At 48.5% G+C, this 14,880-nt stretch overlaps 1 protein-coding gene across 1 annotated transcript in view; it reads right to left on the minus strand.

Annotated features, from left to right (window-relative positions):
• Positions 1 to 14,880, minus strand: part of Nat10 (N-acetyltransferase 10) — a 44,847-nt gene that overhangs the window by 23,800 nt on the left and 6,167 nt on the right. The window contains exons 4-9 of the mRNA XM_059261019.1: positions 11,254 to 11,425; positions 9,644 to 9,766; positions 7,298 to 7,359; positions 4,214 to 4,328; positions 4,008 to 4,115; positions 585 to 718 (exon numbers count right to left, since the gene is read on the minus strand). Coding sequence (XP_059117002.1) covers positions 585 to 718; positions 4,008 to 4,115; positions 4,214 to 4,328; positions 7,298 to 7,359; positions 9,644 to 9,766; positions 11,254 to 11,425 — 714 coding nt within the window. The remainder of the gene's footprint in view (positions 1 to 584; positions 719 to 4,007; positions 4,116 to 4,213; positions 4,329 to 7,297; positions 7,360 to 9,643; positions 9,767 to 11,253; positions 11,426 to 14,880) is intronic.

A 14,880-nucleotide genomic window follows, 5' to 3' on the forward strand; every position in this document is an offset into this window, starting at 1 on the left:
AACTATGAAGTCAAGGAGCTCAGTGGGTGCTTAGGCCAGCCAGGGCCACAGCTCTGCCAGCAGCAACTTGCTGGGGGATCTTGGGTAATTATTAGAACTCCCTGGGCCTTGGTTTACAACACATACAAAATGCCCACAGAACTCTAAGTATCACCAAAGAAGATTGCCCATGCAGGACAATGGGTTGTAGGTCCCTCATCTAAGCTAGCAAAGCACACCGGGCAATTACATAAATACCCGACAAGGACAGAAAATAACATCTTACTGAAACAAGACCCCCAACCAACCAAGATCATAACACAGTTCGCTTGTATTTGCTCAATCAGCAAAGCTGGTCACAGACACTCATGCTGACAGCTGTTCTTCACATGTTGTCAAGCTGTTGTTCAAGGGAAGCAGCAAACAGAGAGCCCTGGCACTGCCTCTGTGCCCAGTGTGCCTCTCAATGACCTAGGGGAACAGTGCTGCTGATTCCACACAAGTACCCAAGACCCAGAGAGAAATTACATGGTGACCAGCACTGATGAGGAACCAGAGACAATTCCACCAGGTTCCCAACCCAAATACCCATAAAGAACCCTTACCCAAATGCCACTGCCCCAGCAATAGCCAGGCCCAGGGCTGCAGACTTGCCCCGTCCCCTGGCGGCGGTGAGTGCGACAGTACTCCTCAGGGTCTTCTCTGAGATCCCCTCAATGAATTTCAAGACAGCTTTGGCCTGTGTAAAGGGAAGCATTAAGTGAACACCCACAAGGGCTCCAGGTTCAGCTCTTACCACCGTCTGTGTGTAGAGGTCGGGCTGATGCCGAGGCCAACCCAAGGGCATCAGTTCCTAGAGGCCAGAAAGCAGTGCTCAGCACCTACGTTTCTCACCCCCTCGGTCAGCTCCGCAGCTCTGTCAAGACCACAAGGACCAAGCGAGTGCCCAAGGTTCTCAAGTTTCTGTCTCCACTGTCGACCCCTTCCCCACACGCCACACTCTCAGGTACCTGCAACCATTGCTCTACAGCTTCACCCATACAACAGGCATCTCAGACTTAAAGCTGAGGTAGAACAGGTCCCCAGACCTCCATCTATTAACTTCCCCATCTGAGTTTAACTGTCCAATTCTCTGTGCTAAACATACCCTCAATTTTCGCACCCAGCCCTGATTTTCTAGCCCCCCTTTTGGTGACCCCTTCAGAGTCCTGCCCTTCCTCACGTCCTCCTCTCCAGCTCTGCTCCCAGCCCCTCCTGTCCCAGCTAACTCCATCCCACAGCAGCTTCATAATTAACCTTCCTGCTCCAACCCACATCCCACCACAGCCTGAAGTCAGCTCAGCAGCCAGAAGGTCCTTTTCTAACCTTGGGGATGCTTCCACGCTGTGCTAAGACACACAAAACTCTCCATGTCACCACCTCTCAAGCCACAGGCCTCCCAGTGGCCTTAATAACCTCCACCTCCCCGACCACTCCTTCTTGCTGCCAGGCCTGCTGACCTCCTTGCTGGTCCCAAGCACCCAAACCACATTCCTGCCTTAGGCCTAGACAGTTGTGACCATTCTGCCAGGGACTCTTTCCACAGCTCCTTCAAGGCTTTGTTCAAATATCCCTTCTAAAATACTCCATCCCTCACCACTCTATCTAGAAGCTTTTGATATGCCTAGGCCTCTAGGCTACCTTTCCTTTTTCTCTGCTCTACAAGCACTTTCCAGTAAACCGTATGATTTGCTAATTTCCTCCACGCAGAATCTGTCTCATCCTACAGAGGACAAGCTCTGAAGCAGGTACCCTCATTCACGTCCAAACCCAGCCCCCCAGCCGAGCGCCTGGCACCAGAGGGAAACAAGGACTAACTGGGAGCCACACTACTACTCGGGGCTAAATCTGGATCCCTGCTGAGATCGAAGACTGGGAAGGAGGCCATGGCCGGCTAGTCCTGAGGAGCAAGTCTTGCACTAAGCTGAAGGCCCAGCATAGATGAGAAAGGACTCCAGGACACCAGGCTCAACGAGTCGAGCTTCACACTGGCCTGACTTGGCCTTTACTGGACTATATTTTACTTTTTTTGTGTGTTTTGTGTTTTATTTTTTGAGACAGGATTTCTCTGTGTAGCTTTGCGCCTTTCCTGGAACTCACTCTGTAGCCCACGCTGGCCTCAAACTCACAGAGATCCACCTGCCTCTGCCTCCCAAGGACTGGGATTAAAGGCGTGCGCCACCACCGCCTGGCTTATATTTTACTTTTTAAATTTTAGGGAACTGAAGTTCTAAATGTTAATTACAAATAACTAGACTAAAACGTATCCTAAAATATTTATATAAAATGAAAGGCAAATGAAAATGAAAATTCTAAATGAAAAAGACAAATAAATAAGCAATACAGACATAAGTAGACATGATAACCAAAAGGGAAACCAAAACAGAAATAACCAATAATCACTGGTCTGCCTCTCTCATGATAAAGCCAATTCAAACAATGATCAGACGTTCCCACACCTGACTAGTGTAGACTCCAATGTAACTGTAGAGAAAGCTGGAAGGCAGGCATTCTCCTACACTGTCAGCAGCACTACCAACTGGGGGCACACTCATTTCAATGCCCACAATCTCCGACCCAGCAGCTCCTGGATCTATAATGGCCACAGATCTATCTGGGAGAATTTCCTATCAGTAACTCTTTTCTGAGACGGTGGCTTGCTCTATGTAGCCCAGGTTGGCCTCAGAAACAACGATCCTCCTGTCAGTATTAGACAAGTACTCAGAACACAGGCATACACCATCACACCTGGCACTACTGTTTGTAATAGCAAAACAGTTGGAATCAACACAGATGCCCCTTTCTATTTCGTTAACATGTATGCTTTCATGCTTTACTAACTGGTTTTGTTTTAGATGGCTTCTCATTTTTTCTAAAGACAGGATCTCATGTATCCTAAGCTGGCCTGGAACTCACTATAGCCTAGCATGACCTTGAACTTCTAGGCCTCCTGCCTCCACCTCTGGAGCAGTAGGATTTCAGGCAGGCATCACCATGCCCAGTTTATGCAATGCTGGGGATCAACCCCAGAGCTTCGTGCACACCAGGAAAGCACTGAGCCTCCATCCCTTTTTTGGAGAAAGGATTTCACTAGATAGCCCAGCCTGGCCTAAACTCATGACAATCTTCCTGCTTCCGCCTCCTGAGTAAGCTGTTTTGATTTGATAATGCTGTTCCCAGTATTATAGTTTCTCTCAAATCCTGTTGTTCCCTCTTTCATTAGACCACGAGTAGGTTAAAACAACCTAGAGGCTGTAACCTATCCAGCACACAAAGAGTTTAGGATTGTGCTTCCAGAATGAAAAGGAAGCCAGCCTATCAGGCCTCGGTCCCGAGTGGGGGAGGTACCACTGCAGCTATTGTCTGAGGAGGGAGAAGCCCTGTGCTGCTCATCTGAGCAAGGCTGGGCTGAACTCGAACACACAGCAGCTTGAAGGCCTTCAGCAGTGCTAACTAGCAAATCCTCATGGCCCAGAAGCCACTGAATAAGACTGGCCGACCACATCAGCTAACACAGAAACACATCTTGGTGTTTTCACTCAAACTCCTATTAGCATACATACAATACAATACAATCCCAGATAGGATTCACACTAGATGGGGCTTTAGTAAAAGAAGCCTGAAGCCCATCCACTCCCAGCTCTTTCATATAAGTCATAAGCAAAAACTCTGGACCAGCCAGGTGGTGGTGGCACATGCCTTTAATCCCAGGACTCAGGAGGCAGAGGTGGGCCTGTTCTACAGAGCGAGTTCCAGGACAGTCAGGGCTACACCAAGAAACCCTTGAAAAAACAAAACAAAAAAAACAAAAAAACAAAAAAAAAACAAACAAAAAAAGCAAAAACCCCTTGTATCATCAAACTTAACTGAAATTAAAGAACACAGAACTATCATCCTCTATGGAAAAGACAATTCCTCTTTAAATACAACCCATCTCCTCAGCACAGCTCACTGACTGCCTTTCTGTGTGATCCAAGACAAACACGTACCTGGTCCAGGGTCTTGCAGCAGTCCACCAAAACCCCCACAGGCTGAGTGTCCTGCAAACTCTCTTTCAACTCCTGCAGCTCCAGAGCAGCAGGACTGAGATTCTCATCCTATCAGAGAAGAGAAAGCAGTTTGCCTTGGCCCAGGAGTTCACATGGAAATTATACCTGACACCCACCAGATCCCAGGCCCCCTCACCCAGACTTACCGGGGCCTGAGGAGGTAAGGCCTCAATGCTGGCCACATGGGAGGAGATGGGCAGGATGTTGAGCTGGTCATCAATGACCAGACACTTCTTACAAGAGGCCAGGGAGAGAATAAACCTGAGGGACAGACAGAGCTGCTGCAGTGAGGTGACAGGAAAGACAGGCACTGTCTAAGCAAGAACTCAGAAGGTTTCTTCAGGAAACATAGTCAGGACCAGGTGGAGAACAACGAGACGCCTTCAGCCAGCTCTGCAAGTCACCTGAGTGTATTTATACAGGAAAACCTAGGACCCTAGCCAGGAGCTCCACTGTCAGCAAGCACCACTGCTCCTGGATCATTTGCTCCCCCCACCCCCATCCAAAGCTCCTTAGCAATGAGGTAGCTCGGACTCCAGATCCAAGCCACATATGGTCACCAGTCACACAGAGAAATCCGAATCTACCTCGTTACAGGAAGAAAAAAGCAAAAGAGGTGGAGGGAGGCCCTCTTCACTTTCCATGCGCGTGTGGTGGTCTGAGTAAGAATGGCCCCAGAGGCTCACAGATCTGAGTGCACAGTCATCAGAGAGCGGCACTGGTTGAAAAGGATTAGAAGGATCAGGAGGTGCGGCCTTTCTGGAGTAAGTATGCCCCTGGCGGGTGGGCTCTGAGGTTTCAAACGCCCATGCCAGGCCCACGCTCCCTCTCTTTGCCTGCAGATCAGGATGTAGCTCTCAGCTACTGCTCCAGGGCTAGGAATGCTGCCATGACCCTACCATGCTGTCTGCCATGATGATACTGGACTAAGCTCAGAAACTGTAATGAAGCCTCCATTTAAATGCTTTCTTTCCTAAGAGTTTCTTTGGTCGTGGTGTCTCTTCACGTGTCTAAGACAGCACGCTTTTAAGAGCCTCTTAGTGGTTAAGAGCACTTGTTCTTGCAAAGTCTCAGGTCTGATATCCAGCACTTACATGGCAGCTCACAACTCTTCAGAATCCAGTTCGAAGGAATCCGATACCCTTTCCTGACCTCCACTGGCACCAAACACACCAGTCACATGCGCTACACAGGTATACATGCAAACAAAACATCTAAGCACATAAAATAAATCTTAAAAAAAAAGGGGGGGGGGCTAGAGAGACAACCAGCAGTTAAGAGCACCTGCTACCCTTCTAGAGGACCAAGGTGGGCTTCCCAGCACCTTTGTTGGGTTGCTCACAACCACCTGTGATGCCAGTTTCAGGAGCTCATTACCTCCCTCTGGTACTGTGGGCACTTGAACACAAAGTAACTTTTTTTTAAAGAGGCTTAGCTCTCGGTTGACAGGTGTCTCCGCTAGTCACCAGCACACAGATGCCCCTCCTCCTCCTGCATCACACTCAGCTCAAGTGGGAAAGACTCCGGGGCTCATCAAGGCTGGGTGTGTGTGTGTGTGTGTGTGTGTGTGTGTGTGTGTGTGTGTGTGTGTGTGTTTTCTTAGCCTCAGCAGAACTGCCATCTTGGAGCTGACAGTTCTTTTCCACAGCGGCTGTTTCGTCCACTGGGGGTTCTCAGCACCAATCCTAGCTTCTTTCTATGCACTCAGTGCCAATGGCACCCCCACCCCATCATTCCCAGAGTCAGGATATGATGCTCAAAGGTCTCCTGTTTTGTCAAATGTCCCTAGAGGGCAAAGTCACCTCCAGTTAGAAAACTACTGGTCTAGACCAAAGCTTGAAGCAGTGGTTCTCAACCTTCCTAATGCTGTAACCCTTTCATACAGTTCCTCATGTGCTGACCCCCAACCAGAAAATTATTTTCATTGCTACTTCATAACTGTGATTTTGCTGCTGTTATGAATCATAATGTAAATATGTGTGTTTTCCGATGGTCTTAGGTGACCCCTGTGAAAGGGTCATTCTACCACCCCCACAAAGGGGTCATGATCCACAGATTGAGAACTGGTGGCTGAAAATGTTTCACTGGCTACTAAGGTCCTTTAAAAAGGAGGCTCCATGGGAAAATGATCAGTAAAACACGGTTTCTCATGTTGTGGTGACCCCCAACCGTAAAATTATTTCATCACTACTTCATAACTGTGATTTTGCTGCTGTTATGAACATAACGTAGATATCTGATACGTGACTCCGTGGGGGTCGAGACCCACATGTTGTGAACTGTTCTAGCTGCTGCAAAACATTTCAGAGGCTCCAACAACTCAGTCAGTCTCCACAAAGGAAAAATTAACAACAGTTCCCACACTTAACCGGCCAGAAAACCCTCATACCATAAAGTCCCTCTTAAAAGACTAGTGTTCTAGCCAGGCAGTGGTGGCGCACACCTTTAGTCCCAGCAGAGGCAAGCGGATCTCTGTGAGTTCGAGGCCAGCCTAGTCTATAGACCGAGTTCCAGGACAGACAAGACTACACAGAGAAACTCTGCCTCAAAAAAAAGGGGGAAAAAAAAAAAGAACTAGTGCTCTCTGAGATGCCTTCTGGGAAAGTGATTTAGATCAGCAGCTCTCAACCAGTGGGTCATGACCCTTTTGGGAATCTAATGACCCTTTCATAGGAGTTGCCTAAGACCAATGCAAATACCAGATGTTTACATTATGATTCATAACAATCGCAAATTTACAGTTCTGTACTAACAGAAATAATGTTATGGTTGGAGTCAGTACAACATGAACTGTACTAAAGGGTCGCAGCATTAAGAGGCTGAGAAGTACTGCTCCAGACAAACCAGCCCTTGGACAGAAGAATAAGCTTAGAGCCAAAGAAGAGAGAGCCACTAAGCTGGTCAGATCAGCAGCAAGGTTAAGCACAGTCCCAGCTCTTTCTCTTCGCCAGTTGGTTTCACAGGAATAGCTGCTAGCAGGATCTCACTGCTAGCTGGATGAACACTTGTAATTCTAGCACTTGGGAAGCTGAGGCAGGTGAGTCTTAAGTTTGAGGCTAGTCGAAGCGACACAGTGAAAACCTGTCTCAAAACAAAACAAGCCTCACTTGGTTTTGAAAGCCTGTACTACGCCCCTCTGATACAAGAGCAAACTCGTTGGGGTCTAAGATAGAAACATTTCTTCTCCCATTCTGTTCCCAGCAACTGCAGGAACTGACCTGTAGACCTACCTCTCATTAAATCTTCCCACCACGTCCTGATGGGCCTCCGTCCTGTACCTGGAATGCACATCCTAAGAAAGCAAGAGAACATCCATTGACAAAATCTTCGAAAGCAACATGAAACGCTACTCTAGACAACATCAGCAAATCTGTGAGGAATAAGACCAACTCCTCCCCCCTCTGTGCTGCATCAGACACCACATGCAAGATTGCTATCCCATTCACTGCCCCTCACCTATCACTCTTTTCCACAGTTCATCCAGCACCACAACTCAGCTAAATGTACATGCCAACTAGTGTGCCAGATACACGACATGTGCGCTGTAAACAAGAATCCTGTTCTCATGGAGCATGTGACCTCACAGCTAAAGACAAAGAAGTGTTAGAAATGAAACAGTGTAGAGAGAGCAAAAGAGGAGACCCACTTACTTAAGGTGGTCAGGAAAGGTCTTTCAGAGATGAGAAGAATGGATGAGCAAGCAGCAAGTCCAAGAGATGGGATGAATAAATAAACTAATGTGGGCACAAAGTCATCCATTCATTCACTCACATGTCTAATGAGTGCTTCATACATGCCAGGTGAACACAGCTGAGCCCCTGCTCTCCCCAAGCCCAGAACCAACAGAGGACAGACAAAATATAAACAATGCTAGGGAGCTGACAAGTGCTTTGAAGAAACACAATTGTGGCGGTTTGAGTAAGAATAGCCCCCAGAGGCCAATATATTTAATGCTTAGTTATCCTGGCTAGTTTTATGTCAACTTGACCCAGGCTAGAGTATTCAGAGGTGGAAGCCTCAGCTGAAAAAATGCCTCAATAAGATGGGGCTGTAGGCAAGCCTGTAGGGCATTTGTGGGAGAGCTCAACCCATTGTGGGTGGAGTCGCCCCTGGGATGGTGGTCCTGGGTTCTATAAGAAAGCAGGCTGAACAAGCCATGTGGAACAAGCCAGTAAGCAGCACTCCTCCATGGCCTCTGTATCAACTCCTACCTGCAGGTTCCTGCCCTATATTGAGCTCCTGACATGACTTCCTTCAATGAACAGGGATATGAAGTGTAAGCCAAATAAACCCTTTCCTCCCCCACTTGCTTTTGGTGTTTCATCACAGCAACAATAAGCCTGACTAGGACAGTAGTTATCGGGCAGTGACACTATTTGAGAAGGATTAGGAGGTGTGGTCTTGTTGGGGGAAGCACATCACTAGGAGTGGGCTTGGAGGTCTCAAAAGGCCACACCAGGCTCAGCCTCTCTCTCTCTGTCTGGATCAGGATGCTTACAGCTCCCAGCTACTTCTCCAGAACCAGGCACACAGCCATGCTGCCATGCTGGCATGTCTCTGCAATGATAATGGACTAACCTCTGAAACTGTGAGCAAGCCCCCCAGTTAAATTCTTTCTTTCATAAGAGTTGCCTTGGTCATGGCATCTCCTCACAGCAATAAAACAGGGACTAATACAACAATGCAGATAAAGGAGTGACAGATGGAACTGCCTAGTCTAAAAAGGCTATGGTGGCCCGTCACAGGGGCCACACCTGTAATCCCATCTCCTGGAGAAGGAAACAAGATAAAGAGTTGAAGGTCATTCTCATGCAGATATTCAAGGGAGACACATTCCAGAAGGGATATTAAGTGCAAAGGCCCTGGGGTATGTCTGAAGGTATCAGAGGGGCTTTAGTGACAACTGAGGGTGGGTGAGGGAGTGATAGAACACAGCCTCAAAACTGCAGGAAGTCTATCTCACCAGAAAAACGGCTCATCGGATGCCAGGGCCGATTGCAGCGCCATCCCGGAGCCCCTGGCGACAACTTTAAATTTGGCTCTCAGGACACTGGCCTGGCAAGACAACCCCATTCTTACCATGTCCTCGTTGTCCCGTTTGGGAGGGGCACTACCTCTGCCCATAGTTGAAATTCTTACCAGACTGAAGTAGAACTAGCAACTATTACTTTGTTTTCCCTCCAAGAGTGCCGGTGAGGAAATCTGCCTATAGTCCCTCTATACGAGACACAAAGTTAGGCCCAGGCCCATGGAAGTACACACCTACAATTCCAGCACTAGGCGGGGCTGGGGCAAGAGGATCAAGGGTTCAAGACCAGTCCTGGCTGGAAAGTGAGAGCCTGTATCACAAAACACAAACAAACAAAAAGCTGCACTGCGTCTCAATCTCCCCAGTGTGGAACTGGACCTGTCTGAAAAGAACCGTGACCTTCGGAGACTCCTCACGTGAGCAGAAGGTCCTCTGCAGTGAGGGTGGTGAAGCCGACATGGCCGCTGTGCAGAGAGAGCACTCGCTGACGGTGCCCACACCCCACAGCGAAGGCAGCCGTCTGGACCGAGTCCGGAAGCACTCTTACCATGGTCATTGTGTACAGCTGCTTCAGCGAGTTCATGGTCCGTAAGAGGATGACCACCAGCCCACCACCTTCTACTGTTTCTACAGTTCTGGCCAGCAAGTTCGGAGTTAAGGCTTCAAAATCCTAGAAGGAACCAGAGACCTTAGGAAGGGCTAATGGCACAAGCAGCCCTTCCCGACGGCCTAACTAAGGGGCAGTGGTACAGCAACAAGGGCTTCAGAGCACAAGCCCCAAACCTCACCTCTCCCCGCTTCCCACCAGCGAACAAAGGGACCACAGGAGACAGCCCATCCGAGTTCAGGAGGACTGGGGATTATAATCTAATAAACTATTCGGAAGCAAGTCTACCAAAGTTCACTGATTCACATCTAATTTCAGAAGCATCTTTCCTTTTCTGGACAGTTTATAGACAAGCTGACAAAACTAACCTACACCACATGGGGGCACTACTGCCCAAAGGAACGAGTATTCTGGTGCCTGGTAATGGCTGGTGCAGAACACTGAGACCAGAAAAAAAGCCAGAGGTGGGAACACTTTCAGGCTCACCAGGTGGGCGGAAGCCAGCCTTGCTGAGACAACTCACTAGAGATGCAGAAGAAAACCCTAAGAACTCTGATTCTTGAGTTCCCATTCTCACTTTTAACTTACATTTTGTGAGCTGTTTTCAAATTTACATAATTATGGTCACAGTACTTACGTAAATAAACGTATGGATTTGTACAGACATTTTGTCATGGGCTGGGGCCTAAAAGGTGTATCACAGACATCAAATAAAGTCAAATACCATATATCAACCACCTGAACTAAGAAACATGTTTGATTACCTTGTCTGGCAAGAAGACAAATACCAGTGGAGAGCCTCACCAAGCTTGCTAAGGGGAAGGATGCGGTTCCTAAGGGCCAGAATGGGGGCGGGGAGTGGGCTTTTGCAGCTCAGAAGCAGGTGTGAGTGATAAGCAGGTCCAGGCTGTGTGACTGGGACCAGGCTAGGGTCTCAGTTCCACAGGGACCTGGATTCTAGGGCGACTCCAAGTCCACACTGCTCGTGGACTGCTGTTGGTTTCCTTTTAGGAGACAGGACCACATGATGAAGGCCAGGCTGGTCTCAAACTCACAGGTCTCCTGCCTCAGTGTGCCCCACTGGCCCAGAACTTACTGACCAGAGCAGCGGGTAGAAGCACCTCAGATGATGCAGCACTCTCCTGCTGATGCAGCACTCTCCTCCTGCTGCCTCTACTCAGGTGCAGAAAATCCTTTTTTGGGGGTTTTGTTTTTTCGAGACAGGGTTTCTCTGTGTAGTTTTGGTGCCTGTCCTGGATCTCGTGCTGTAGACCAGGCTGGCCTCGAACTCACAGAGATCCGCCTGCCTCTGCCTCCCAAGTGCTGGGATTAAAGGTGTGCGCCACTGCCCGGATGAAAATTCTTTTTACATAAGGCAAGGAACCCAGTTTCCTTTTAAAAGTGGCCAAGTCTTCCGGTAATAATGCTTAGGTGTAATGCTTACATGTGAACCGTCTCTCCTTACTGTACCCCTGTTCTCAGTGGGGAAGCAAGCAGCCTAAGCCCCCTGCCCCATGCCCTGAAGTGCCAGGCTGGAAGAAGCCACTCACCTGGAGGACGCACATGCCGAAGGTATTCCCCAGGATCTTGTGAGTCTCATTGTAGTAGCAATAGCGAATGTTTGTGGCTGCTACGAAGAGCTCAAAGGGGTCATCTTGCTTTATGTTCAAGGTCCCGCTTTTTATCTTCTTCTGTAGCTGCCGCATTCTCTTCTTCCGGTGACTGTAATACCACCATCCCAAGAAAGGCAATTAACCAGGGGCAGAAAAGGCAAGAGAGGCTCACTGGTCCTCTCAGCCCTGCAGGGCTCGTGAAAATTGGAAGCGGTGAGCGCGGCAGCCTGCCTCCTTCACTTTAAGGGGGAAGGAGTGGAGGGAGGTTCACGGGGATGTCCTGGTCAAGACAGACTTTGCAGGCTGACAGGATAGCTCAGCAGGCGATTGCCAAACAAGCCTAACAACCTGAGTCCAATCCCTACAACCCAGGGAAAGGTGGGAACAGCTCAACTAAGTTGTCTTTGACCCCCACATACACACAGTGGCATACATAACACACGCACGTGCACACGCACACGCGTACACGCACAGGCACGTGAACACACACTTTGGAGTATATGTGAACTACTCCACTGTTTGCTATAAAAGATGGCACAGGAGCAGCAAGGTCTAATATTTGGCCACAACTGAAGCTTAAAACCAGACCTAGATGCCTCATTACCTTAAGTCTGAAACCAATGTTTCCACTAACTGTGCTGCTCCCCATAGGGCCTGGGAAAGATGGGAAGCTAGCAGGTTACAACACTCATGTTTCCTAGACAAAGCCTTCCCTTCTTTGTCCACAGTGTGGGTCACGTCTCAAGGATAGTGTTTCTCTAAGGAAATGACAGAAGGATTGAGACAGGACCTAGACTGCCCTGAGAAATTACCTGTCCTTCATTTAAATTTCCCAAGATTAATTTTTATGTGTATGGGCGTTTGCCTACTTGTATATCCATGCACCATGCACGTGCAGTGTCATGTGTGGGCTGGAAATCGTGGTTCTTTCAACCACTGAACCATCTCTCCATCAGTCCTTTATAAGACAACCCACGAGACTTTCAGAATGGTGGTGGCCTCTAGTTGACGACAATCTTACATAGCTTCTTCTCTCACTGACCTAATCTAGTAAGCTAGGCTTGCCATCCAGCACCAGAGATCCACCCGTGTCCACCTTCCTCAGCACAGGGATTACAAGTATACACCACTAAGCCTGAGTTTTGTTTTGGTTTGTTTTAGTTTTTTGTTTTGGTTTTGGTTTGGTTTTGTCGCCCAGGCTGGCCTCCCGAGCGCACCACCACTGCCTGGCTCTGGCTTTTGATATTGTAAATGGGTTCTGTGGACTCAAACTCAGGTCCTCATGGTCGCAAGGCAAACCCTTTACCAACTGAACTATCCCCTCAGCCCTAGCTGAAGACAGCGGAACCACTGTTTTCAAACTTACTAGCTAGAACTACGGTGTTCCCTTGTGGGCCTTTACTCGCCACGTGAACTGAGGCCCATGGACAAGGTGACCACCACTGGTGCTTCTGGCTCCTTCCCTAAGCCGTTCTCTTTCAAGGCGATGTGAAAGTCAAGACTGGGGGCAGGCTGGAAGAGCTAGAAGAGGTACGGACAGATTCCCCACCCTCCTTCACTTTCTGAGACAGTGTCTCAACTCTGTACCACCTGAATTCCTGGCAATCCTCCCATCCTAGCCTCCTGAGGGCTGGTGTTACACACAAGAACCACTACTGCGAAGGCTGTGGCCACAGAGCAATTTTTTTTTTCAGAGCTGAGGACCGAACCCAGGGTCTTGCGCTTGCTACGTAAGCACTCTACCCCTGAGCTAAATCCCCAGCCTGCCACAGAGCAATTTTAAAAAGTGAAACCAGATGGGTTAAATTTGAAAAGAAAATCTGCCCAGAATACCGAGAGCTGATTCCAATCTCTTATTTACCAAACCAACCAACCAACCAACCAACCAACCAACCAGAGAGTCAGGCAGTGGTGACGCACACCTTTAATCCCAGCACATGCAAGGCAGGTAGATCTCTGTGAGTTCAGGGCCAGCTTGATCTACAGAGTGAGATCTAGGATAGCCAGGACTACACAGGAAAACCCTGTTCGAAAAGGGGAGAGAGAGAGAGAGAGAGAGAGACAGAGAGAGAGACAGAGAGACAGAGAGAGACAGACAGAGAGACAGAGAGAGACAGAGAGCGCACAAAATCAAAATCTTATCAATCTTTTAAAAATGTATGGGAGGGCCTGAAAGATGGCTCGGCGCTCAAGAGCAGCTGCTGCTTCATGTGGAGGGGCTTAAGAGACTCCACAGTGAAGGAAATAACCAACTTCATGTGGAGGGGCTTAAGAGACTCCACAGTGGGGGGCTGGAGAGATGGCTCAGTGGTTAAGAGCACTTGCTGCTCTTCCAGAGGATCTGGGTTCAATTCCCAGCACCCATATGACAGCTCACAACTGTCTGTAACTTCAAGGGGTTAAACACCTTCATACAGACATACATGCAGGTAGAACACCAATGCTCATGAAATAAAAATAAATATATTTAAAAAAAAAAAAAAAAAAAAAAAGAGAGACTCCACAGTGAAGGAGATAACCAACTCCCGAAGGATGTCATCTGACTTCCACATGCATGCTGTGGCACTGCATGCCCACACACCCCTCTCTGTCCCTCTCCCCTTACCACACACACTCAAACACACAATACAACTTTAAACGAGAAAATAGAAAGATAATGAGAGAAAACATCTAACAAAACAAGTTTATCGCCTAACAGGGGAAAAAAGTCATCAATGCACACTGCAGACCACAGAGGAAAGTCTGATTAAGAAGAGCTGGAGAAGGCCGGGTGGTGGTGGCACACGCCTTTAATCCCAGCACCTGGGAGGCAGAGCTAGGCGGATTTCTGTGAGTTCGAGGCCAGCCTGGGCTACAGAGTGAGTTCCAGGACAGCCAGGGCTACACAGAGAAACCCCGTCTCGAAAAACAAAACAAAAAAACCAAAAAAACCAAACAAACAAAAAAAAAAGCTTAGAGAAAGCTTCAAGGAGGATGCAGACACAGAGAACAAGGGATCTGAGCAGCTGATGTCAGGGGTGGAAATACCAGCCTCAGCCTAGGCGCCAGCAGGGAGACCTGCCACAGTGTGGGAAGTCAGGACAGAGCTGGGACCTGAGAGTGAACTGAGCTGAGCACATGTGGGGCTAACAAGGCAAATGAGGCCTGTCAAGAGAATCACATGAACTAGGTAGCTAGGGTGGGGAAAGTGACCACATCAGCAGTGGGCTGAGTAAATACACGGGAGCCAGGAAAGAAGGTACCTCAGGGGACCACAGAGCGGGTTATCTGCCAAAGTGTATTGCCCACTATATCTCAAACTCCCTCAGAGTTAGAGGAGAACTGCTAGGTTTCTACCGCATGACTAATCATATTACTATGTGATGCCCCATTTGGAAGCATCTTTTGACAAGAATTTGGGGAGAAAGCCTGACTTCCATACGGCTGGCCTTAGACATAAAACTCAATGTAAGTTTCTGCCAGGGAGACACACAGACCTAGTTTACCAAGAGGAAGCACAGAACACATTTACAGAAATGAGAGATGATCAAGACAAGAAACAGATGCACTCTGGGTCCAGATTAC

This window comes from Peromyscus eremicus, chromosome 4, assembly GCF_949786415.1.
Source record: "Peromyscus eremicus chromosome 4, PerEre_H2_v1, whole genome shotgun sequence".
Lineage (NCBI taxonomy): Eukaryota > Metazoa > Chordata > Mammalia > Rodentia > Cricetidae > Peromyscus > Peromyscus eremicus.